Source organism: Plectrocnemia conspersa, unplaced genomic scaffold (assembly GCF_051122295.1).
Source record: "Plectrocnemia conspersa isolate PC_06_02 unplaced genomic scaffold, ASM5112229v1 ptg000008l, whole genome shotgun sequence".
In the NCBI taxonomy this organism is placed as follows: domain Eukaryota; kingdom Metazoa; phylum Arthropoda; class Insecta; order Trichoptera; family Polycentropodidae; genus Plectrocnemia; species Plectrocnemia conspersa.
Genome location: NW_028277172.1, coordinates 23,006,667 through 23,034,373, shown reverse-complemented (window position 1 = coordinate 23,034,373; position 27,707 = coordinate 23,006,667). Strand labels below are relative to the sequence as shown.

General features: G+C 28.5%; 1 protein-coding gene across 23 annotated transcripts in view; it reads left to right on the top strand.

The window, feature by feature from the left end:
- f (espin protein forked) overlaps positions 1–27,707 on the top strand; it is a 55,677-nt gene that overhangs the window by 7,365 nt on the left and 20,605 nt on the right. For 8 of the 23 annotated variants that reach the window (XM_088189953.1, XM_088189955.1, XM_088189958.1 and 5 more), the window contains exon 2: positions 17,601–17,735. In XM_088189953.1, the coding sequence (XP_088046079.1) occupies positions 17,611–17,735 (125 nt within the window). In that variant the 5' untranslated portion in view covers positions 17,601–17,610. Of the gene's footprint in view, positions 1–15,449; positions 16,198–17,600; positions 17,736–24,900; positions 25,171–27,707 lie in introns of those variants that run through there. The other 15 variants (XM_088189945.1, XM_088189941.1, XM_088189939.1 and 12 more) reach the window with 11 other exon arrangements.

The following is a 27,707-nucleotide window of genomic DNA, read 5'->3' as shown; positions in this document are numbered from 1 at the left end:
ATTGTAAAATTTTTCATCGGAACATGGTCAAAGCGCGCGCTGTTAGGACGGCATCGCGCTAGACTTGACAGATTTAGGTTGTCAATTAATGCTTTAAAACTGATTTTTTCCTTCTAAGGGCATCTATATTTTTATGATATGGGATGAAACGGGATCATATGCTCTAATTGTGCATAATTATTACTTTATATTGTGTGTCTGTTATGAAATAAAAATAAAATTTTTAAGACGGAAAAAAGAGCGAGATGCCATTATGCTAGCAGAGCTCGCTTACTCGCTCGCACTAGTAAAATGAGCGATTGACAACTATCGACCTGGGTACTCAACTCAAACGATAATATTAGTCTCGACACATTTAATATATTTTCGAGCTAGTAAATAGCTAAATTATGTAAAACAGAATTAGTAATCTGTGTTTTAATTATTTATAAATACATATATTGATTTTCTTTTAAAAATTATCCATATAATTACGAATGACGATATAATATTGAGAATTCGATATTACTGTGACAGTAATAGTATGCGTTTATGCTAAGACTATTTTTACCAATTTTAAATCTGGTACAAGTATTTAAAGTTTCAAGTTTTAGGATAATCTTTTAATGTAATAATTTTTTATGATCAATTTATTTATATTTTTAAGAACTGTTTTAATAAATTCAAAACTTAAAAATTCAAAAATAAAGCCACGAGGCCAAACTACGCTGGTTCGCTCTAGGTGTAAAAACGCCTGCCAATCCAAAACAGATCCCCACAAAAAAACAATGTAATATTTATCATTTCTGCCTCAAATGGGCAAATACATACGAAAAACTTGTATAATATTTGTCTAAATATAAAATTTGATCATTTTCACAAAATATAATAAAACTTTACCAGCCCCACCTATTTGTTTTTATGTACGAAAAAATTGCGTGGGGCCTGGTCCCAATTGCATTTATATTATCACCACAGCTGATATTTTTGAGCGCCATTTCGAAATTTGTTAATATGTGGGGGCACCTATTCATGCCATATTTTTAAAAATATTATGGTTCAAATAATTGATTTACAGCCTTAAATTATACTAAAAAGCCATTTTATTAGGCTCAAATGCTTACGGCACCTTTAAATGTCTAATGAGTACTGGCGATTTTCTTGATGACACCTATAGAAGTCATCCGCGGTGAAAGGGTTAAAAGTCTTGTAAAACATATTTTTTTCAGTGAGTTTTAGGATTGTATTACACTTATATAAATTTATCCATATTTAACACTCTAAAGGTGGATGACTCAAATATGCGTCATTGAAAAACTATTGGTAAAAGTCGTTTATGCACAACATAATCAACACTTACACGTTTAATTGGATAAGATTTAAAACACAGTTTGTAAATTAGTGATATCTATTATATATTGTTAACTATAATTACAGCTTACAATCAATAGATGTCGCTTAGCAGTTAGGACTTAATTTTAATAATAGCGCATTCTTAATATTAAAATGTTTAGTTTGCTGCGGGACCTGAACCGATAGTCTCTAGGATATCAATTCAACGCCTTAAGGACTACGACATTCCAGTTATACAAGACAATCTAAATATAAAGTTGTAAAATCGCCATGACGCGTTTTGAATGTCTCTCTGTAAAACATATGACTAAAGAATATAGACAAGGTTATTTTGCTCGTGTAACACCATAGACCAGGGGTCGGCAAACCTTTTTTGTGAAGGACCAGATTGTAAATATTTTAAGCTCAGCGGGCCAGGAAGCAAAATTAAAATGAGCTTTATCATTTCTCTCAAATATTCAAATGTATTGCAAAAGGCGTTACGTGGGCACTGAAGATGCTGTCAAATTTAAAGTGCATAACGTCACGGTAAAATACAAAGCAATAGGAGCACCTTATAAGGTGATACCTAGCTAGCTCCTTAACTCGACGGTTGGCCACTCTATTATAGCACATACTTTGATTTTTTTATATGTCAAATCTAACAATTACTTGCAGCCCGGATTAAAATAAGCAGAGGGCTGGATTTGGCCGTAATTTTCTGACCTCTGCCATGGACAGTGAATATATTAAAAAATATCTAATTTAATTGGGCCTTCTTTTTCGTATTTTAAATATTCCTATCCTAAGTGCATGTAAACGCAGGACAAATACCCCCTGGATAGATATATCTCCCATCAAAACTCCCCTGGACATTAACCCCCTGTACAAATAATCCCCTGTGCAAATAACCCCCTGACAAATAGCCCCCTGAAAATTAACTCCCCGTGTAAATAACCCCCCTGACGATTAACCCCCGCCACGTATAGAGATAAGTATTTTATATAAGTTGTTATTATTTATAATAAATGGTCATTATTTTAATAAAATAATGTTTAATACGAATAATCAGTATCAATACTAATTTATTTCATTCAGCAAAATACAGAATTTTTAAAATATCAATAAAACTAACACATTTACGAAGAAAATATACGTATTGTATATTTTGTACCGGTGACCGGTGCAAGCAAAATTGTTATAAAGAGTATTAAAAAAAAATAAAAAATATTATTAGGCTAGATACATATGTATGTATAATACAGCTAAACTTTGGTAATGGCGTCAGTATATGTTTTATTAAGTATAATAGAGCGTCACAAGACGTGTTAAGTAATATCTGTATTATCTTTATACGTGGCGGGGGTTAATTGTCAGGGGGATTATTTGCATGGTGGGTTAATTGTCAGGGGTTATTTGCACGGGGGGTCAATGTCCAGGGGGGTTTTGACGGGGGGTTATTGTCCAAGGGGTATATTTCCAGGCGGTTAGTGTCCTAGAAACATATTTCCTAATCTAGATTCTCCTTTATATATGGACCTTCGCTTTACTTTATTTGGAATCTCATTATCGGCAACTTAGCGTCAAAAGTGTTAAATTTTGCTTTTAAAAATCATTGGTTATATCGTCAAAATGTATCCTTTTGCTTAAAACATATGTGCTGATGTGCATATTGTTTGTGTTTTATTTATTGTAAGATGCATAACAATTTTTCGTATTAAATGTGTTTTTAAACGTTATTATATGTTGATATATGTTTTATTTAACTAACAGTATATTTTTTTATTTTTTATAATACGTTTATTGTAATCTGATTTTCTAAAAAGTCTAAAACTTGTTAATGGGAATATATTAACTATTTACCAAGAAAAAACAACAATTAAAAAAACTAAAAACTAAGGTTTTACTAAGAAAAAAAAACTACAAGTAAAAAACTTGTGCTCTTTGTAATTTTAATCTTGATTAAATTTTATTGTAACCATTATTTTTTTGTATGAACGCAAATTGTTAATCGATGTTATGAGCGCTAAACGCTATAGAACGAGCGCGATGCGCAAGATAATAAGCGCATTGCGCAAGATAATAAACGATGGGTGCAAAAAAAATACAAACAGTCCAATATTTTAATTATTTAGAATTCATATGACATCTAGCTATTTACAAATTTCTTAATGGTTATAAACCCCTGCCGCTACATCACTCAGCTGTTTTTTTAAATAATTCATTTATTTGTTTTACCGCGCATTTGATTGCGATGGACGAAAAATCATCTAAAAACATCATTACATTTACCTTCCTATACTATGTATACCTAATACTATGTCATTTATTTTTTGTGAATAGTAAGTACAATTCTTCGTGAACACATTTTAATAAATTATTCTTTTCTAAGTTTTATGGTTAACGTTTTACAAATTATTTAAAAAAGTACAATAAAAAAAGTTATTTTCCGATTAAAGTATTTAAATTATAATATATTTTAAATATTTAATTAATTTTTTTTAACTAAAATACTGACAAACTATCAATCTTTCGCTGTATTAATTTTAATTTGTAAAAAGATTAATCAAAACATGTTTTATTTCATTTTTACTTCCAAAAATTGAACATAAAAAAAGTCTCGAAATTAAATACGAGCTGGCGCTACCCCAACCAAAAAAAAATACGAGTGCAAAGGGTTAATCTATATAATCTATCTTTTTTAGTTAATAATATATTTGACCTACATTAAAATTTTACCGCTTTACTACTTATTCTTTAGGCAACAATTACTGCTTTGATTTATGCTGATTCTTGCTTTTCTCTTTAATTTAATCTTTTCTTTTAAATCGTAATGGTTTTTTCATCATGTTCCATTTTTATTACATTGCATTGAAATATGTGGAAAACGGATTTGTGTTTTTTTTATTTATATTATTTTATTTTATATTGAAAAATAATCATTAAGTCACATTTTAATGCGTAATTATATTTGCTTGATAATTTAGTAAGCATTTATTGTAAAAAACGTAGCTGAAAATTGCTATTTAAATATCTGTTTCTTTGGGATTTTTCTCTGTTCTGTGCTTTAAAATGCTTGAAAAAAATCGTTTTTTTCTGTTAAAATATTGAACAATACAAATTAAAAAGTAATTATTAAACTGCTTTTAAATGCGCAATCTTTTTTGGTTTCTAGTTAAGTTAACCTATATATAAATTTTACCTGTTATTTATTATACAATAGCAATAAATTATTGTTTTAATATTTAATTTATTCTTTAAATCCAAATTGAAATGTTTTTTTTTTGTATTTTTCACCTCTATTGAATTTTCTAATGTTGAAATATGTAGAAAATCATTTTTTTTTATAAATTTGCATTTTTTACAATATCATAAAAAAACAATTAATTAGAGCAATTTTGATTTAAAAATCCACTTTGGTTGATTAATTTTTTCTTGACTTTTTTTTAATATAATTTTTTTCTAGAAATTATCATCTATATCTGATTTTTTAAATAATATTTAAGAAGCTGAATTTTTATAAATATTCGTTCGCAATATAATAAAAAAAAAATTACTTAAATTGACATAAATTACGGTTCAGGTTAATATTATTTTTTTTCATTCTATTTATTACTTTACTAAAAATTTTAATATTATTTATAGCTACTTTTATTTGTTATAAAAATATTTTTTTTATATATTAAATAATATAATCAATAAACTAGCTCTTTGCAATTTTTTTTTTGATGTACTATAAATGCGAATATTTAACAGTAAAAAAATTAGCTTATATTATAATATATGTATAGTTTAAAAAATAGTTTTTAATTATTGTAATAATTTTTATTTTTCAATCTTTATTTTAAGGTATATATAAAATTAAAATTGTGCAATATAACATAAACTAATAAATTATTAGACTACTTTAAAATGTGCCACTTATTACTAGTTAAATTAAATTGTATCAAAAGCGCTTTTTTTATTGCTTATTCAATAGTCATTAATTACTGCCTATCTGTTCTACTAATTCTGAGACTTTCTCTTCAATATTTTTCAAAGTATACTGGTTTTTCTATTTATAAAAATGCAAAATTGACCTTCCTAATAATTGTTAGTACAAATCCAATTATTACGGAATGCGTTAAAAATGCGCAGAACCTAATTTGTAATGTTAAAAAAATATTACGCATACTGGATAAAAATATATCAAAATCACCCACGCGTAAACGTTAAATTATTTCAATTTGCAAAACTATGAAAAATGTGTAATAGATAGTTATGAAGACTAGCTTATATAACATGTATAATTAGTTATGAAACAAAGGCAAAAAATCACCGAAAAATTGATCGCTAATCGAGAGGCTTTCTCTCTTTTGCATACATTACTCGCTTTTCGGACAAGGAAAGTGATTTAGGATTTCCGCAATCAATGAGCTTTTCCTTTCATTATCGCGACCTCGGGAAGCGTTCACTTTTATTTATCTCTTGACGCGAGAGGGTATCGCACCTGAGCTGAAAATCTTTTCAATGCTAATTAAGCGAATTCCTGAGGCCACCACCGAAAAATTCCCACGAAACCCTTTTGTTCTGTCAGGCAGAGAGAGAAATCTCAATTTTCGTCGATGCAATTTTTCACTCGGCCTTTTCGGCGGAACGAAACCGAACGCATTATGCTAATGCAAAATAACGCTTGGGACTTTCTTTTTCTTTTTTTAACGTATTTAACGTACGTCGGCGTTATTAAATTAAGAACTCGCAATCGGATAATAAGAGAAATTATTATCATCGAGCCGTCCACCTCTAAATACAATTTTAACTTTGTAAGCATGCTATGTATAAGTTTCTCCGGCACTCGAAAGTTTGCGCGGAGCTAAGAAAGAAAACTCGGACTTGACTGACAGCTTTTGTGTGGCCTTTACCGGCCAAGGAAAATTTCTAGGGAAACTTTATGTCTATCTGTGTATAATCAAATGCGTAAATATGACGAATATTACAGCTAAGTCGTAGTGTGTTATTTTTGCGCCTTTCTAATGCAGTTTGCGTACTATGTATACATTTAAAACCCTCTATGATATTATAGTCACAAGTATCCAAGATAATATAGTTAGAAATTCTAATTAAATCAATCGTTAAGTTCCGTAATATTATTAAATGTATGATTTACAAATTAGATCATACATTGAACCATAAATTGTAAATGAAACATTGTCATTAGCTTTCTAAATATTATTTTAAGAGCAATGATCAACGTTTATTAATTGCTTCATTTGAGACAAGATTCAGTTTTAGAATGTTGAATTAAATTTTAACTAGTACATATCATAGAATAAATAAATTTTATAATGTACATGTGAGCTTTAAGTTAATGAATGATTATTTTTATGCTATACATTGTTAATATTTATATTTTTTGCTAGCGTGTTTAGTTTATTTCATTTTATATTGCAACGCCATGCACTATTTCGCTTCATTACACATTTTTATCAGAAACATTCGATAATTACGGTCACAATAATATTCAATAATAACATTATGATTTCTAGATAATTGAAGTCATAATCAACAGTTTTTTTTAAACGTAAAAATGAACTAGATTGAGTCTCTCAGTTATTGAAATTTATTATTATATAAAAATATAAATTATTGTAAATGGTTTGATCTGATAATAATAATAATTTTCGTATATTTAAAATAGTCGTTAATATATGCCAGAGAAAAAATCATTATGCGTTTCATGTAACCGAAAAAATATATAAAATTATAATAAAACACGATAGCAAACAACTAATTAAAGCTATTAACTACATAATTAATTTAGTAATTAGTAAATTAAAAATATTGCGCATTTCATGCAATTAAAAATTATATTTTTGGTATTCCTTCTAATAAAAAATTAAAAAAAATTATTATTAATAAAATAATGAATGATATATTTTAACACAGTTTTAAATGTTTTATATACATTTTGTTAATATTCTTATCTTTGAAGCAAAAAAGGGGAAAATTTGTTGTGACATATGCAAAAAAAACATTTTTTTAGTTCATAATAAAATAATTTTGCTACATTTTAACCGTTTAAAAATCAACGGAGGGTGCCTAAAATTAGTTTATAAACATAAACCAATTTATAATCCACAAAAACTATAATGTATTCATAAAATATTTTAATTAAATTTCTAAAAATAATATTTTTGTTTTTTATAATATCAAGTTATGGTTTTATTATCAATATAAAATTTAAACATATAATTACTTTATTTATATTTTAAATGGCTATGTATTGTATGTAACTTTGGTTTAAGTTTTTGCTAAATACTATTATTATATACATAATAATAAACAGATTCCTTAACTGACTTTCTGTCTGTTAAGTTATACAAAAATATTCTGTTTTTAACAGCTTCAAATTATTTTTTAAATACTGTATTTTTTTATACAACAATATTTAATTGTTCATAGTTAATAATTAATTAAAAAATCAGTTTTTTAGAAACAGTGATAATAAAAAATATTCTTAACATTGGATTAATACACATAGTATTTTGTGGAATTTTGAGCTTATATAACTAAAATATTAGTTTAGAAATTTGAATTATATAATCGGCAAAGAAATTTTCATTGCATATTGAAAATGCTCTATATACATATTCAAACTGCGCGGCACTATTATTTATAACAATAAAAACTGAGCCATCTAGCGGTAAATAGCAAAATAATAATTATTGTGAATTAATTACTATTTATAGATAATAAAAATTACAGTTTAAGCTTTTATTTTAAAACATAATAAAATATTTCATTACCGTTTTTTATATAATTTATTAAGTAATAAATTTAATAAATTTAAATAAAAATATTTACTGCCATCTGTTGTCAAAAAGTTAACATATAAAAGTAATACATATTTAATTACATCTTATAATTTATGTATCGGTATCAGTATTTTGAGGGATTCGAATGTAAATGTGCACAATAGCGTCTGCGACATTGCATGTGACCGGAAGTGACCAAAAATGGGGTTATGGCCAACGGCTGTTTTAATTAGCATAAGCTTTAGACAACTTTTTGTACATGTAAATGAGGATCGAATTAATTTACATAACGATCTAATTATCCCCATAAATTAATCGAGACGACTTTTTGTGACCGTTTCGATTTTATTAACTGAGTCGTCAGATTATCAATTAATTAATTAATAAATTAAAAAAACATTGTCTGTGGCGTGAGACCGCGCCGTTTGCATAATGACGTTTGTTTTCACTGGGAGTGAAAAATAATTTCGCAATTCGTGCCTCATCGACGAGCTCGTAATATTATTTGATATTTGACGATATTGGCGACGAGCGGAAGTGCACGTGAGCTTCCGGTTCCACTTCCACAGTCGAAACGCACTGATGCGCACCGCGTATGCTATATGGTCGCTTTGGTTATTATAAAAAAAATACATAAAAAACAGGTAGTTAAAGGTCGGTGTGGTGAACTCTATTTGATCCAAATGAGTGTTGATTTTTGATTTTCACAATCCGGAGATTCTAAAGCAGATGTTGCAAACATTTTCCACAAGTGTGACAAAATAAGTGTTACAATTTTTTAATTTATGTGATTTATAACTGACTAAAATAATGCTTCTTTCTTATTGCGTTGTGTTCTTGTATGCAATAACGTATTCTGAGACAAAAAAACTGGAGTTTGCAAGTATAGAAAATGTTACTATTTTACTAGTATAATAGTAATTATATACATTTGATTATAAACCTAATTTTTAAATACAATATCTATTATGATAAACTTATTTAGATATTAAGATTAAAATATTCACATGTAAAATTAATATCAGAAACACAATTATATACTTATTTAATTAAATTATTATCAAAATGACGATTAAATATAATTTTGCATACCTTAAAAAATTCAGCGAAGTTTTTAATGTATTTTAAATTTAAACGTCTGCATCATAAATATCCAGTTGTATTTTAAGTGGATTGAATTCTGGATTCCAGACGTGAAGTTGACGTTAAGAGAGAAACGGCTGATTTCGCGATATTTTATCAATGGTCGACGGCTCTACTTGGTTCAAGCTCAATGAGTCTAAATTCCTTTTTTTATGATTATGTTGTTGAGGGCCAGTTTTAAACGAAAGTTGTTTATTTGTATACTGTGTATCTGTTTTTATACACATTACAGTCCGAGGGAGATTTAGTGCTCACCCACTTTTTACTTCCACGACTTGGAGGTTTAATTGGATCAAATCTTAAGGACGACATGTTTGAGCAAAACAATGCCTGTCATACAATAATTCGTGCTTATGAATAAGTGCTTACGACAAACTAATATTTATGGATATCATGGTCATTGTTTTCGTTGCACTTTGGTGTCCTAAATCTGACGATTTCTCTCGAGTATTTGTCTGCAAAGCACCTTTGTTCAATTAACGCTTTCAAAAGGCAATTGTATATTTTACCCTACATTATAACTTACTACATTCCAATATATCTATTTTTATTATGCATCTGGGAATAAACAAATATCACATTTGAATCTTAATTGCTATTTTTCTTAAAAAATAAATAACCATTGTATAATTTAACCGATATTAAGACACATTTATTTGTCTACGCAGTGAAACAATATTTTTTTATAAAGCATCTAAATATTTTAGCTTAAAAAAATTCGTCATTTTTTAAAATCAAACATCATGTTTAAAATATATAAAATCCACTCTTTTCTCTAAATTCATGATATTGTGGTATTCTGTTTTTATATACATTGTCAGCACGAGGGGGGTTTAGTGCTCACCCACTTTTTTCTTTCACGATCATTTTTCATATTTTCAAACATATGGCACTGAGCAACTCTTTTTATGCAACAATATAAAAACATGCAACGGTCGTAAAACATTTAAAATCATTCTTGAAAAAAAATTTATTAGCAAAAAATTAACTAAAAATTAAAAATGATAATTCTCAAAATTCTTGAGAAAAATATTACAATAAATACATTTAAAAATGTTTTTTCTGATTTAATTAAATGTCAATATAAAAAAAATCAGGCAATTCTATTAAGAAATTGTATTTTATTACTATTTAATTATAATTGTAGATGTAAATTTTGTTTGCAATTTGATTATATAAATAATATAAAATAGTGTCATACGAAATTCTAAATGTGTTTTTCTTTTATAAATATATCTACCACATCATTTCTGTTTTAACATAACTCAGTTTATGGATTCTAAATTATCTTTTAAGTTACATTGTTATACATGAATGTCTGAAGCTCACTGTTTATGTTGCTATTTTGCTTCGTTTATGAATTCTGTGGTTATGGAGGTTTTGAGAAAGTATTCAATGTAAAAGTTTATTGCTGGATGTTTCGAGAAGTGTTTTAGGTATTTAAATAAATTCTCGATAATTCCAGCTTCCAGGTTTATTGGCAATACCCATTAACATGCCATAAAAACATATTATTGCCATGATTCAGGTAAATATGGATATTATTATTGTCTTGATGAACCGTTTGGTACCAAATGCTATATGCTAATGCCACCTTTAATAATTAAATATGTAAAAAAACAAAAATTACATTTGTTTTAAAATAAACTAGGAGCGAATGACTTTCACCTGAGCCTATATATATATATATAATAATATTTTAAAAAACATTTTCAAGAATTGTTATTAAAAAGAACAGTTATTTAACTTTTAATTAACGGTTGAAAAGTGTCGATCTGTTTTCTTTTTATTATATTATTATTATGCATTAATTTTTTTAATATAAAATATTATGTCTAATACATATATTTATAAAATATAATATAGTTGTTTCTGTTATTTTTAATATATAATATATTATATATAATATGTCGTAAGAAAATGTATCATAATATTTTAATATAATACTACATTAAAAATAAAAACACCATTAAAAAATTAATTGGATCAAATTGTATGTATATAATATTTTATTATATAGGCACAACATTTATTTTTTACACAGTTGACGTTATAAAGAAATATTTTCATTTACGTATCATAAAATGAGGCAAAACTGGTTTATAAAGTACTTAATAAATTTATGTATATCATACACTTATAAGCATTCCTAACCCAATTTTACAATACAAATTTAGTAAAAAAAAATAATCAACAGTTGGATGACTTGTATAAAAAATGTAATGTATGATGAATGTGTTCCAATTTTTATCTGTTACTAAGCTATGTTTAATACATTATCGTATGTACACAATACATGCAAAAACTAAAATTGCGCAATCTCTTTTATTAGATCGTCACGCGGCGAACTTGAAAGTTCGAAAAATTTTTCGTTTCAGGTGCGCACAACAATTAAATATTTTACTACATTAGCATACAAATCGGATTTATCGCCTTTGCTATTCTCGATTCTAATTAAACTTTTCTCTTTGTTGTCGTATATATTTTTCTACTTTAAGCGTTTGCTCTATTAAGCCGTCAGATTAATTATGCTCGGTGTTTAACATAGTAGTATAATAATATCGTCGTTTACTTATGTAATTGTAGGAAATTTCCCAGGTTCGCCAGTTTCCGCTTTGTTTTGTTTGCAAGTATAATACGCATTATATAATCAAAACGAGATATTAATAATTGGACCATAAGTAAATTGCTTAATTAATTTAATTATTATTTTTATTTACATATTATATTTAATTTTCTATGTGTCATCAGAAGACAATGTTATGATTTTCTAGCAGTTTTAGAATAAAATAACATCGGATATCTCCACGACAAGTTGTTGTGCTGCACGTACAGTTTGTTGTACATCAACATGTGAAAGTGCTCTATGTACTGTTTTACATATCAGAAATTACTGAATAAAAATATCATAATAATTATATTCAAGTACATATTATTATAATATTATTTAACTTACTCAAGCGATTTATTATGTCTCTAAACAACATTATTATAAGTATATGTAGAATATGCATGAGTTATATCCTGTGTTATGTAGATAGATATATAAATAAAACATTGTCTTTAATTACTGTTAAACTTAAATAACAAAGTATAGTAAATATTGTTTATAAACATGTAGGGATAATTATTCAGATTTAACCGTACAATATTTTTAATGATCCTAATTTTTATTTTTTTTAAATCAATCATTTGCTATTTTTTTTTATTTAGCAGTGATTGTTCTTAGTTTAATATCACCATATAAATATTATTTATTGCAAATATAATTAATAAAAACAGTCGATTTTTGTGCCACTTTGATTTATCTTGTGACAACTTAAATGTGTATTATTATATATAAATTAAATGTGTAAATTTTAATAAATATATTTTAAGAAAACAAACGCGCTCATTATTTTGCGCTACTCGATCACAAAGTGACAATCACAAGTACCACATTTTTTAATTTAAAAATATAAGCTTATTGATAAAATATAATTTATTTTTTATTTTACTAATAAGTTGGCATTTTTTATTACATTGTAAATATTATAAATATACAATATAATATATATAATTTAATACTAATTAGACGATTAATCTTTTAAATAATAATTGACATACTGAAAAAAAATTATATACAGAGACATGGAACGAAAAGTTAAAAAAATATTATCGTTTCATGTGATACATTTCATTTTATTGTGCAAATATATTTATACATATTCATTAGTAATACACTTACGCAATAAAATATATTTTGTAGTTTCGACAACCCGTCATTGCTCAATGACTTTCGGCTTCGTGCTTCAGAGTGTCTTAGAGAATCGCGATCGCGTCCCTTATTCTTCAGCGCTTGAAAACGTTCCTCTTGCACGAGCCACCCAGCTTCTCAACGTGCTTGCCAAACACAAATAGCTATGAGGTGCTGAAAAAAATATGTAAAATGGTGCTTATCTATTTTAGATGTGCACCATAACTGTTTTATTGTAATAATTTTTAATTTTATTTTTTATTGTGTATTTATTGTTTATATAATGTCAATCATAACGCATTAGGGAAACCTGTCAAGTCATGATAGTAAGATTTGTAATGAAAAATATCAATCTTCAAAAGAAAAAATATTTTTTACTTTTCGTTTACGTACGAAAATTTTCCCATCACCCGATAATAAGTATTTTTTGCCAAAAATAAATATTGTACAACATAATAATATGTATGCATTACATAATAATATCTATAAAAAACTTATTTTAAGACTCATATATATTGTTATTTATCAAAGATTATTAATAATTTATTCCTTAATGTATTTTAGATTCATTCTCACGAAATTTCAATTAGTAAATAAATATTTTTAATACAAATCATATGATTTTTATGTGATATCTCAGAAAAATTGTAGTAAAATGCAATTTATGTGAAATATCGCATATTTATAACGCATCATACATTGTCAGAAAATTGATAAAATCAACCATAATAATAAAGATTTACATGCAAACAGAAAAATAATTATATATATAAGCTTTCTATATCACTACGATAACTAAACTATATATTGGTGAAAGCATTTTTTGTTATTACTTTGCAAAAATCTAACATTATAATTTGGAGCTCAAACCTCTCAGCTATCTATATAACTTACAATTAATTTTAAATTAATTATTATAAAAGATATTTTTATCGTAAATTAAAAATATTTATATTACGAAGAAAATATCACCGTTCATTTTTTTTTGTGCCGCACAGAGCGATCCTTAAAATTACCGCCCCCCCCCCATACATTTTTTGCAGGATCATAAAATCAGCATTTAAAAAAAATTAAATTGGTTATTATTAAGCTCTTGCTATTCGTGGATTTATATATGTTTTAGTGCATTCAGGGTTAAGAACCACACTAGACGATCCCATCGCGAATATGCCGCCCCCAAGCAAGTGCCACCCGGGGCAGCCCGTCCCCTCCACCCCTCCATAGCTACGCCACTACTATAAATATATGCAAAATAAATTTTAAATCTAGTTTTATAAGATAATATATTTTGAAACCTGTATACAATTTTTGACTTTTTGTAAATGTTATAAAAAATTTATGCTTTTTAAAAATTAGTTTATTCTATTGGCTAGAATTGTTTTTTACAATAGAACTGTTAAAACAGATATAGGACGATACTTTTTAGTGATCCTCTTATTTTCAGCTTCGTATAAAGGAGTTATTTTGGCAATTTTTGGGCAATTGTTCTTTTTTACAAACATTAATTAAATAAATTTACTAAAATAGGAGCAATAAATTTTTAACTGTTATGCTGAGTTATTTTTTAATTTATTTGTATATCTTTTGACCTCTCCTATTTTAATTTGGTAAAAATAAATAGATCTGTTAATTTGAGCCATATTTGTGATAGTGTTTATATAGTCAATGTTAATTTGTATTTTATCTGATAGAAATGTTCCGATTAAGATAAAATGTTTATTTAATTCATTGGCTATTATTATTTTATCTGTAGTTAAATCTCCATTAATATTAAGATTTTTATTTTCTGGAGTATTTTTTATAATTGTTATTATTAGCATTATTAAACATTTTATTATAAGCGTTTACAGCATTTTTTTCTAGATTGAGATAATACTTATTAAATTCATCTAATGACCCACAGTGACTAGTTTGAGAGTATTGCATTGAATTTGAGTCACAAAGAATGCTTTTATTACTTCTAAATGAAGACAGTAAGTTAATGTTACAATGATTAATCAGAATGCTATCGTCTTTCCATATTTTTTAATTTGAATAGCCAAACACATACCATAACTAAACTAAGAGACGTTTCGTGCTCAATTTTTGACAGTATGTTAACCAAAGATTGAATTTCATATTATCAATAAATATTTTAAGTACCAATTAAAATTCATCTAATGACTCACAGTGACTAGTTTGAGAGTCTTAAGTTGAAATTGAGTCACAAAGAATACTCTTGTTGACTTAGAATTTCTATACACATCGCACACTTTCGCCCACTCAGCATCTGTCAAAAGTAACGATGCCATCCTAACGAACTTTGCTTATCGCAACTTTTCCCCAAAACCGGTCGCTGCCGAAAAGCTCTAGCCCCGGGCCGACTTTCCTCGAAAGAAATGTTTCTTCTGTATCGATGTGGAAAAAAGAGGCGTTTAACATCATAACTAGCAAGCGTATGCCGATTTCTATAACCGATCGTTAATCACGACTCGATCGCCGCGCGATCCACACGCGGTTCGAACGCAAAAATGTTGGCGGCCGCTACCTCCTGCTTTGTTTACAATTGACGATCTGGTTCACTCGCCATGGGACTATGACGAGGGACACTCTGTCGTACTGTGGCGCTTTGGCGCGATTCGTGAAAGAGATATGCTGCTGCTCGGAAGCCGGAGGCTGGTCTCCTATGAGCGAAGATCAGATCAGGCGAGACAAGGAGAAGCGCAGTTTGCTCAAGAAGGCGCTCAAGAGAAGATTTTTTGGCAAGAAGAAGAGCAAGGAAGAGGAACAACGGCCGTTCAGATTCAAACCGGAGAGTAAAGATCCTAGATTGAGCTACTCGACGTGCGATGGAAATTGGTCTTTAGGAAGACATTGGAGAAACCACCAATTTGAAGCACCGGTGCCAGAAAAGCAGCTAGGATGTATGGAGCGTCTCAAGCGGATCAGACGCAAGTTTAAATATCGAACTAGAAAATGTGACGGGAAGATCTTGAAGGAGCAGTTGAGGTACGATAGAGATATCAAGAGACATATAAGGATCAGGTTCATGCTGTCGATGAGATTGAAGCGGTACATGGAGAGAAGAAAGGAGTGTCCGAGAGTTCCAGAGATCGATAGTGGTAGAGCAGTGTTCGATGTGCATCAGGCGGTCAATGAGATGATAGCCAGATGTCATGGAGATTTGAGGATCTTGGACGCGACGGCGCGGAAGGCATACGCCGGTAACTTGAGGTAACTTTCGTGTCGGTGTGCAGTGGAGCGTTTTGCTTCGGAGCAAGTCGGTGCCAAGGTCGAAGAAAGTGCTGGGCGGTCAACGGTCGACTTTTACTTTTGTGCTCGGCCGCCCGGCGGCGAGTAGCGAATATAATGTTTTTTATTCGATAAAAATCGAGAGTCTATAAATTAAATGGTTTTAAATCAATTTAAAAATTGAACTAAAAATATTTATTTATTTATATTTTTAATCAGCATAAGATTACAGCAATATATTTATGTTTTGAAAGGTTTTGTAACAAGACTCCGTCCTTAGCAATATCCAGATCGTAAAAAATAGGATTATAATAATTTAATAATAATATTCCTCAAGCCTCGAAAAGTTATATATTATAATAAAAAGTCGATTATATTGTTATTTAAAAAAAAAAATACGCTAAGCCCTTAACCTTAAACATACATATGTTGACTAGATCTCATTTTTATGATATTTATCTACTGGCCATTTTTATGTAATATTAGTTTTATTATTTTATTATAGTATGTAATATTTTAGTTTAACAATTTCATATTAATCAGCTCTTGTCTCGTTCTATTGTATTTTATTGTAAACGTTTAATTTATTACGGAGCTTTAAAATCAATTTTAGTATACCTTTATGCTCTAAATTTATTATTTAAATATAATAAAAATTTAAATATAACAATGCTTATCAAAACTATATTTACATTGATCGCTTTATTTTTTTCCTTGCTAAATTAATTTATAATTGTATTATAACAATCTACTTGAAACGTTAAAATATTTTTTTTACTAATCAAAATTATATTAACCATTTTGTTTTAAAGCGTTTGCGATTACTATCTAAATGTCGATATATCACATATTAAATAAAATATTATGTTTCTAATTATTTTTTAATGATGACGTCGAATCAGATGATTCACTGTAATATCGGATTTCGGCGACCAAAAGGTTAAAAACATCTACTGGTCGGCAATATTATTTTTCGTTGTGCCTCATCTAACGAAAAATATGATTAATCAAATGTTTAAATTAAAATGTTCAGTTATCACAATAACGTGTTGTATGATGCGTGTTGATTACACCAATAATTATAATAACAGTGACTTCCTAATTACATATACTACTACTGATTATAGGCGTTTTCTAATTTTTATAGATTTTCTTTTGTGTATGGGATATAATAACATTAGGCGCTACAATATTTTACGCACAGTTAATCCCAAACAACAAGCTCGTGACTTTTATTGCCAATAATGTTAGCTTTATAATTTTATTTAGTATTTTAAAAATTAATGGAGAAAGTATTTGGCGATGGTGTGAATATAAATGTTGTCGCTACTCGCCGCTAGATGTCACCATAAAATTTATTATTTAAGTGCAATGTTTTGTTGCAGGTCGTGCGCCATGGGAGTCCCTGGGGGCCACTCGACCAGCAAAGCCCGCAACGGAGCGCTGGCCCTCCATTACGCCGCAGCCAGGGGCTGTCTCGACTGCGTGAGGCTGCTGGCAGACTCGGCCCCCGACGTCAGGTCAGTGCCATATATGAAACAATCATATGATACGAAATCATTTTCACACGCTAAATTAAATCAAACCTAAATATGTGGTAAATATGGAATTTGACGCATGACGCGTTCGCTCAGCAGTATTGCATTTTTTATATGATATCAATATTTAAAGCTAGTATGATCATATTAAAATAGATTTGGAATATAAGGATAGTTAGATAATATATCGATTAATAGGTACTACAGACCAACCTTGCACTTCTTTGCTGACCTTTCTTTTCTATTCGTCAATTTAAATTTAAATTTTCTTTGATTCTAATAAGTACAGCAGTGTTCTGACTAATATACCATTTCAAATTCAAGGTTATTGCCATCATGTTGATCATACGGGTCGGAAACAGACTCTTTGTTATTGTCATAAATCAGTATCAGTACATTTAGCGATTTTGTCATCTTCTAGATTGCATAATCCGAAAATGTCGTACTTGTTGATCCATGTATTTGAAAGCTATTGAAAGCCCAGATGTTCCCATTCATTCCTAATAGTCGAGCATAATCCCATTAGCAACCAGTGGCTTTAACATTCTGTAGGATTCGCATAGTCCGCTGTGTACCAACAAAGTGCTCCACCTCCGTTCTCGACCTAAGGCGAAACGATTAGTATTGATAATCTTCCGGCATCACTAACGATTTTGTTTGAATTTGTATTGAAATATTAATGGAGCGTTAATTGACATCGGATCGGATACGCACATTGATTTGCTTGCTACGCCGTCAAAAAAAATCTTTGATTCTTAATTAATTGGTTTTGATGTATGTTTTGTCTTTTATTATTAGTTTATTTAAAAAAATAGCATAAAAAGTATTTTTTTTTTAAATTGAGGAGATCTAGTTTTTCTTCTCGAGAATATCTAAATTCAGAAACAAGAATTCACATTTTTCGAATTCTTGCTTCTCAAAAATTTTATAGAGCATTTTTTTGTACGAATATTTTTAAATGTTTAACAACCGCTGCATTACTTTTTGTAATGCTACATAAAAAAATGTGGAAATGTGAAAATATGCATGCTTTTTTGGAAACTTTTAATAAAGGTCAGAAGTATTTGAATGGCAAAAATTTTCTCAACTCCTTCAATTGGCCTTATTTTTGCTTTGGTAATCCAGGATCAATATTAATCATCAGATATGAAGAAATTGTTCTGCATGGAAATCCGCAGATTTTAAAAATGTATGGTGGCTTTTCACAAAGTTTCTCTATAAAATGTACCAGTCGGCGAACTTAAATCTCATTTTTTTTTAATTATTCAAAGAGGTTTTTTATCTTTATTTTCTTAGAAATATGAAAAGTGTAAGATAGCAACAGCTGTGAATGACAATTTTCTTTACGATTCATTCCTTCGTAACTTGTCGCTCGGTTCTGGTCCATTGTAACAAATTCAACTGAAGTTTGTTCTCTTCAACGATATAGAGATTATTATAATTATTATAATATTATATAATCACACATTAAATATATTTTTTGTACATACATATATCAAAATTTCTCGAGAATTCTAATTTTCCGAGAAATAAAAAAACATCGAGAAACCATTGTCAACTTAAATCATCGTCAACTTAACTTAGAATTCCATTACTTGATGATTTATCTAATTCATAAAAATAGTCAAACATGTATTACTCAATCTTATGTCATACTTAACTACTCAAATTTTATTTAATTGGATATATTTTCCAATATTTCTAACTTTTTCAAACTTATACGTACTATATAGTATTTTATCTAAAAAGATTTGCTTCCGATATTAAAAGAAAAAAGTACAAAAGATGTGTTTTGCTTAATGAAAATAAATTTTCATAAGACATAAAGTGTTGTAGAATATATTATAAATAGAGTTAAACCTCGAGTGTCTTGACTAACGAGTTTTTAGAGACACGAGCCATTTTTTTTTATAAATTTGACTCGACATACGAGCAAAAAACCTGTAAGTGTAAGTGTTTACAATTTCATTTATTGAAATGAATTAATGGCATTTCAATGGGGAAAATTATAATAATTATATCAGAAGCTATATAAATAAATATTAAAATAATAATATTTAAGTCAAAAGATAAATAAATATCAAATTAAATTTATCTAAGATGTATTTGTATGTGAGTTAATACATAAATGTTTATGTAACTAAACAATTCTGCAAGGTAGTGAGGAACATTTTTTTTTAAACGGTTATTTAGATATGATTATTAATTTAACACACATTTAAGAAGGGTAAACAGAGTTTAAGATCACTTTCTAATCAATGATTTTAACTTTGTAATTTTTTTACATAATTTATTTAAAAGCATACTTTTAATATTTAGTGGACCTCAGTTTTCAACTGTATATATCTGCAACCCATTTTATTATAATATTATATCTGATTCCTATTTCATAATGATTCTATATAGTCATAAATCGGCACGCCGACTAAGCCGCGCCGTCATAGCCGCCCCGACATAGTCGCGCAAAGTCAAAACAAAATTCATTTTATAACATGGTTTTTATTTATTAATAATTACAAACATATATAGGAAAAAGGAGGCGTCTCGCTACCGCTCGCGCCGACTTTCACTGTAGAACCAAACAACCTAACCTTTTTTTAATGATATTCTATTGATTTATTTTCATTTCGGTATATTTTGTAACTGTCCAGCATCATCCAAGCTATGACTAACTGTTCAAAAAGCGAATCACTAGTGATAGAGCTGTCCACAAAACAAAATAATTAGAATTAAAAAAATCATTTTCTTTCATTTTATTCAATTTTATAATTTTGATTTGCGCGGCAATGTCGGCGCGGCTTTATCGTCGCGGCAATGTCGGGGTTGTATAGCGCGGGATTGTCTTGCGCGGCTATGTCGGAGCGGCTTAGTCGGCGCGACTTTGTCGGGTCCCCCATAAATCTTATGTGATATACATACGTTTATTTTTTTATAAATAAAAATAATTAGTCGTGAGCTACACTAACAAAAAATAGGGTTACGAGCACAAAACGTGATATTATGAGCGCGATTTATGAGTATTTAATGAGCTTTATGTTAAATTCATAGTTTTAAAGGTATAAAAAAATTATCATCTAAATTTGCAATTAAAATCTAAAATCTGATAAATACAGTCAAAGACAATAACTAAACATTTCTCTACGACGCTCATCATTTTTCCCACAGCTTAATTAATATTTCATTAACATCTGACTTTTTCATCCATTTGTATAAATATGAAAAAAATCCGAATGAATCACAATTTTATTTATATGTACATAATTCGACTTTAGAGATATTTTTCACTTGAAGTAATTTAACATTTCGAAATTCTTTAGTTTGTTACACATATATGAGTGAAATTTTGAAACAAGTAAGGCAGCATTTGTGTGTATTCCAATAATTTCAATGCCTCAATCACACCACATTCACACTTTAAATTGACTGGTTAAATCTTGTCTTTTTGACAAGCAACGTATGTTATTAATACCTGAATATGTAATGATACAAACAATATCAAGTTTGATTCATTGTACCATTTCGCCTAATCTTCTCGATACTATTGCAACCTGATTTTATTTTTTGCTGAAAGCTAAAAGTTGCCATTATTTATTTATTATAAAAACGTTTTTTTTTAACTGCTAGTTTGGAATTGTATGAACCATATTTTCTAGTGATCGTGACGTGCATATATACATACTAGTATATACTACTTAAAATAAACAAATTATAATTAAAAATTAAATAGCTGTAAATGAAAATATAAAGCACGCAACTTAACAGTACGGTCGCTTTCTCCTGGCTGAAAAATAAGTCTGTTTAATCAATCAGTAAGCAATATCAGAATATCAGTTAAAGATTTTGTAAGAAGAGTACCTTTCCAAAATCGTTGAGATTGCTGACATTATTTTAATGGGTGTTTAATGTTTCAATCCAGTAATGCGTCAGATCGGTACTACTTACTCTTTCGGTCCAGTTACTCTGAGTAGTCCGCTTTTTAACTCGGCTCTCGTTACCGTTCTCCGTTAGCCGCTCACCCACTTCTTCCAACTGAACGATACGCTCGGTTCAGCGCGTTAATGCAATTAAACTGCAATCTATCGGTTTATTATTATCACGCCTATATGTAAATGAATGCGCATGTCCATGGCGACGTTCTTAATTCGGCAATAAATGCGGAGAAAATGGGAAAATTATGATAGTTGGTTAAGACGGCCGACGCACTCTCTCATACGCAATCATTGCGTATGATGAAAATTTCGTTTCGCATAATATGCAACATATCATTTCGTATAATATGCAACATATCATAAAGCTTCGCATTGCTCCAATTATGATCTGAATTACTGTAATTATTAGGTATATGACAGATGTTTATTCATTTTATTATACTATAATGCCAGATTATATACATATGTATATTAAACTTGTCGTAATATGTCGTCAATTTAAAATTACATCAATTCAAATTGTGTCAGTGGTACTGTATGAATTTTAAGTGTGCTTTTAATTTCTAAATATTTCATTTTTACATCCACAAAAAGGTGATAAATTATGTATTGAAAACTTCAGCGTTCACCATCTGTTTGATATAATTATTTTCAGATATATCCATAATTATTATCGGCAAGCACTAGTAGACCAACAACGTGGGTTTCGTCCGCTTCGTTCCATGCTTATTTATACGCCTCTATAACGCAGTGACAAAAACCCTCGATTCTAAAATACAAATAGCGAAAAAGCATCCGACAAAATTTGTCATGAGTTATTGCTAGCTTTTTTAAAAGTTACTTAAATCGCCGCTGATAATGTGTAAGCTATGGCAATCGTCACTTGGCTCTATATTAACGACATATATGTGGCAATTAATAACTCTATATTTTTATATGCTGATGACCTGAAAGTGTTTCAGAATATTCATAAAAAATATTCTGAGTACATATGTATATATAATATTAAGGACGGAATAGCATAGTCCGTAACGTCTCAGACTAGTAACTCTGAGGATGCGGGTTCGAGCCTCGGCAGCGGCACTCGATTTTTATTTATAAAAAAATACTCTTTTATTAAAAAATCTATTGATTATAAATTATATTACACATAATAATATATAAGTATTATATATATTACTGATTCGTGGTTTATACTTACTTGTAGGTATTCATTATATCTGATTTGTACAGATTTACCCCATTGTAACGCATTGGGCTCACGCCTGTTAGGTTACAACGGAAGATTTATTAAAAAATACAAATAATATTACAGTTTATAAGAGCTATAAATACCTTCATGAAGTTTATCCATAAAAAATGGGTGAAAAGCTCTGAAACTTATTGTAAGAAAAATGAATCTGTAAAAGCAGTACTTAATTTACATCACATTATTTATCTATTTAATAATTTATACTTATAACCAATTAGTACCTAGATATATATATATAAAGCATAATAAAAATAGCAGAGAAACAAAATTTACAATTTTATATGTTGATTGTATTCAACTAATCTAATTTTTGAGTGACTAAGAATGTTTCTATAATATTACTGATTCATTAAAGAATCGTATATAACTATAATAATATATTATATTTTAACATGTACGAAACACGATGTCCGATATTGATTATTATATGTTCCTTATCTAATCATGATTTTTATCTAATGTATATTTTTATACATTCACAGGTATTCTGATATATAATTTTACTAATATTGCTGCATAATTATTAAATTTCAAGTAGGGATTTTAAGCCGGTAATACCGGTATTGAATCAAAAATCAACCTGCGGTACTATCGATATTACAAAATGAAATATCGGTAGTACCGAAAAAATATATATCTTTCAAAAATAGTAATTATTGAGATATTCTAAAATTAATATCAAATGTGCAATAATTAAAATATGATTATATATATATAAATCTATTATTAGAAAAAGATATGTCGCATTTTAAAAAAACAGATTTGCAATTTTTATTGCACTTATTTTTCATAAGGTTCTTTCGCAAAATCTTAACTGACCAAAAATAATGAGTATAAAAAATTAGGAGGCATTCAGAAGCGGTCCATAAAAGACGATGATTTTCTAGACTTTTTGTTCTAAAATAATACATTTAAAAAAATATTTTTACCAAAAATATACTAAATGAATAAAAGTACATGTTTTTGTACATAGTCATCTTATTGATTTGTATTAGTATTTGTAAACATCATAATAAAGAATCAGCATATAAAGTATTTTTAGAAGAACCTGAATGTAAAGAATATTATTTAAAAACTTATTATTGTTTGAAACATGAAATATGGAATAATTTGTCATAAATGTCGGCAATTTATGACCTTTTAATGCTGCTTGTTTATTATATTTCAAAAAAAAATATGAAGACAATAATATTTACTATATACATATTCATTCAATATCTTCAAAGAAACTGTTTCAACTCTAGAATCCTTTGCTTTTATTTTGAAAAATTTGCATGTATGTATCAACATTTAACAATATATTAATAATAAAGCATTCTTTTTCGGTCTTTTATTATTACCAATTATTAAAAAAATTCAAAACAATATTATTACTATTAAAGTTTTTTAAATATGCTTTTTATAATACCAACGGTAGCAGTCAATTCACTAAATCTGTGTTTACTGTGACTTTATGAATTTAACAGTGAAAATCTATCACATTTTCCACCCACAGTTGTCCTTTGATTTTAACAGTCTTTTATAGTCATTTTTTCCAATGCTTTCAATAAAAGCTAGTGTCAATACAATATCAAGTGATTTATATGAAACATACATAAACTTAGTGATAGCCAAAGATCAGAGGATGGGGACATAGATGTTCTGCTTGTTTGATTTGTGCCAACTAATAGTTATTGCCTTGTATGAAAATTCAAATCTATCATTCATAAAATCTTTGAAATTACAGTTACAGTGATTTGGTCTATTTGTATTATGAGCCATTCGCGCGCATAATATTATAATTGAAACACCCGCAAACATGAGTGATGATGAGCCGCCGACACTAGAACAATCGCTCGTGCGGTAACGTTTTGATATAACGAGCGGCGGTTTTAGGGAAAATTACTTTCGTTTTTTTTTTTTCGGGCAGTCATTTATATATTTTATATATTTTATGGTCGCGCTTCGCGTCCACGGCTCGGCGAACGGACTGCAATAATTGCCGCGTTCTTCGTCGCCAGTCTCTCGTCAAACGTCGCATTGCGCGCACGGACCCTTGACAACGATGCTGCTGCGAGTGTCTATCAGTTAACTGTGCTAATAACAAGATGTATTCCGTGAACATATCGAGGACTTTATCAAACGCCTCTCTTGACAAGAGACAAAAAAATCAGACGTTATCCAGATCGAGCTCTACGTCATCATGCAGTGCTTCCAAGTCCAAGAAGCGCTTCCGCTACGGCTCCAGAGGACTCAGGTTGATATTAGATCGGATAGGAGGAAACGAAAGTCTTATAATTGGTCTTCATGTGTGCAGAAGTAGCTACCGCCTTTCGCTCGAATTAATTTCGTGTATGCATATTCATAGGCAGTTGGGCAATTGCTCAGTGCTATGCTGTGTTAACCAGAAGCGAGGATTCGAAGCGTGTCGTGGCAGATTAGCCGATTTGCTTCCACTTTCCTTTACAACTTTTTTCACGACGGGGGTCGTCGCGCTCTATCGGACTTCTGTTGTTGTTGTTGATGTAGCGTTTAACACTCTCTAGAGCAATTCGATGATCGATCATTAGGCAGAAACTAGGTGAACCGTAAAGTTTTGCTTCAGCGGTAACTCTACCAATCAACCAAATAATAGATAGATTTGTCCATAAATCAATAAGCTCTTTATCGTCTTTCCTATGAAATCTTTAGATCCTCAGTAAAAAATATACATCTAATAAATCTAGCAGCTTTTCCGATTAGACCACAGTTTTCTTAAAGGATAGTCGCAAAATAATTTAGAGAGATTGCCATTTTCAATATTCATGAAAGCTTTAAATATGTTTATCCTTTTTTCTTTAAGAAAAACACTAAAAAATACGGTAGCTTATTAAAATTTATATAAAACTAAATTGCATTATGCAAACTAAGTTCGGTTAAACGAATTTCAATGTTGTTTTCCTCTGAACAAATGGCTAATCTAAGTGTACAGTCTCGGTGTTGCCAAAATTATTCCAACCGTATAACTTTTTCTGAATCATACTTTCTTGACTTTTCTAGCAAACGTTCTTGGTGAAATGCTCACAGACTGTTACTAACCAAATCTGAAATGTGCATTTCTTCTAGTTCTTGGTCTAGAATTCTATGTACCATATTCACTAAGTCGTGAACGATTAATTCGTATGCAAATTTTTGTTAAATAAATACTATGTGAATACAACACATTTTCCTTTAAATAAACATTGGAGTAAAATGATAGTGAAATATAAAATATATTTCGACGAAATTTTTTTTCATAGGTAGAAAAATATTTTTTTTAAATCTTAGGTAAAAGTTATTAGTACATATTAGTAAAAACAGCTATGTAAAAATTTGTAGCACTGTGTGTTAATTATAATGCCCCAATCTCAAATACATATGTCTATAATAACCATTGAGTTATTTATGACAACCAAAAATTTACTTTTGGATGAAAATCTTAACAATTCCTATTATGTAATTATCTTGAGATGTTCTATTGATATGTTCTATTGATATACGCCAATTCATATGTCAATTTTTCTCAAAGAATAGTGTAATTTTCCATTAAGATAAGAAACATTACATTCTGATTTTTTCAAAAATTCTGTTTTTTTAATTATGTGTTGAAAAATTTCTGCAGAATTTTTGCTTCAATATAATATTCTAGTCTTTAAAATAGTATTTTTAAGATCTGTTACAATTTATTATACGAACTCATATAAAGTGGGTTTTGGGCTCTCCATTATTATTATACTGAAATGTTTTTTATGTGATAAAATCGCCTAAAAATATTATATAGCATGATTTTTATCATTTTTTTTAAAGAATTTAATGTTACTAGATATATGCATTATTTCGCTTTAATATAATATGATTACTATTAAGTGATGTATATTAAATTATAAATATATCTACATATATTCTACAAAGATTCAATATACTGATAAATAAATTTATATTAAAGTAAAAATAAACGCCGGTTTAAAAACTGTCATTAGTTTTTTTCTAGCATTCCGATTATCATGTAATAAAAACATTGTTTATAAAAAAATATATACATTAGAATAAAATTAATTTACATTTTCAATCAACGCATAATTTAACATATACATTAGATTTGTGACAAAAAAATCAACGAAATAAGCAAAGCTAGGACTAGTCTTTCTAATTTCTCAAATTTATATATATTTAAAATTGTTCATTAAAAAAATATTAAAATTACGTGATTTTAATGGCATTTTTCTTTGGAGTCTCAGTCTCGATATATTTCGCCAAAATATTTTTAGCATCATCAGGAGGTTTTTATTTTTACCCTATTTTTTACATTGCTTAGATAAAGTGTAAATGTTTCCTGATGATGCCATTAAATATATATATATATATATATATATATATATATATATATATATATATATATATATATATATATATATATATATATATATATATATATAAAAAAAATTTTTAGATTTTCGCGAGTATAATTATGTTTTAAATCTCGGGATTCATCGTGATTTATGCTTACTTGTATTCTATATTTCGGCCGTGATTTTCCGGCCATGATCACGAATTGTTTGCGACTGAAAAAAAATAAATATATATATATATATATATATATATATATATATATATATATATATATATATATATATATATATATATATATATATATATTATTAAATTGTTTGAATTTTTACGCGGCATAATATTTAAGAAAATTTAATTACGTGATTTTATCGCGTTTGAATTAGTTCCTCTATATTTTGCCGGCGATTTTCCCGGCATCTTCAGAAG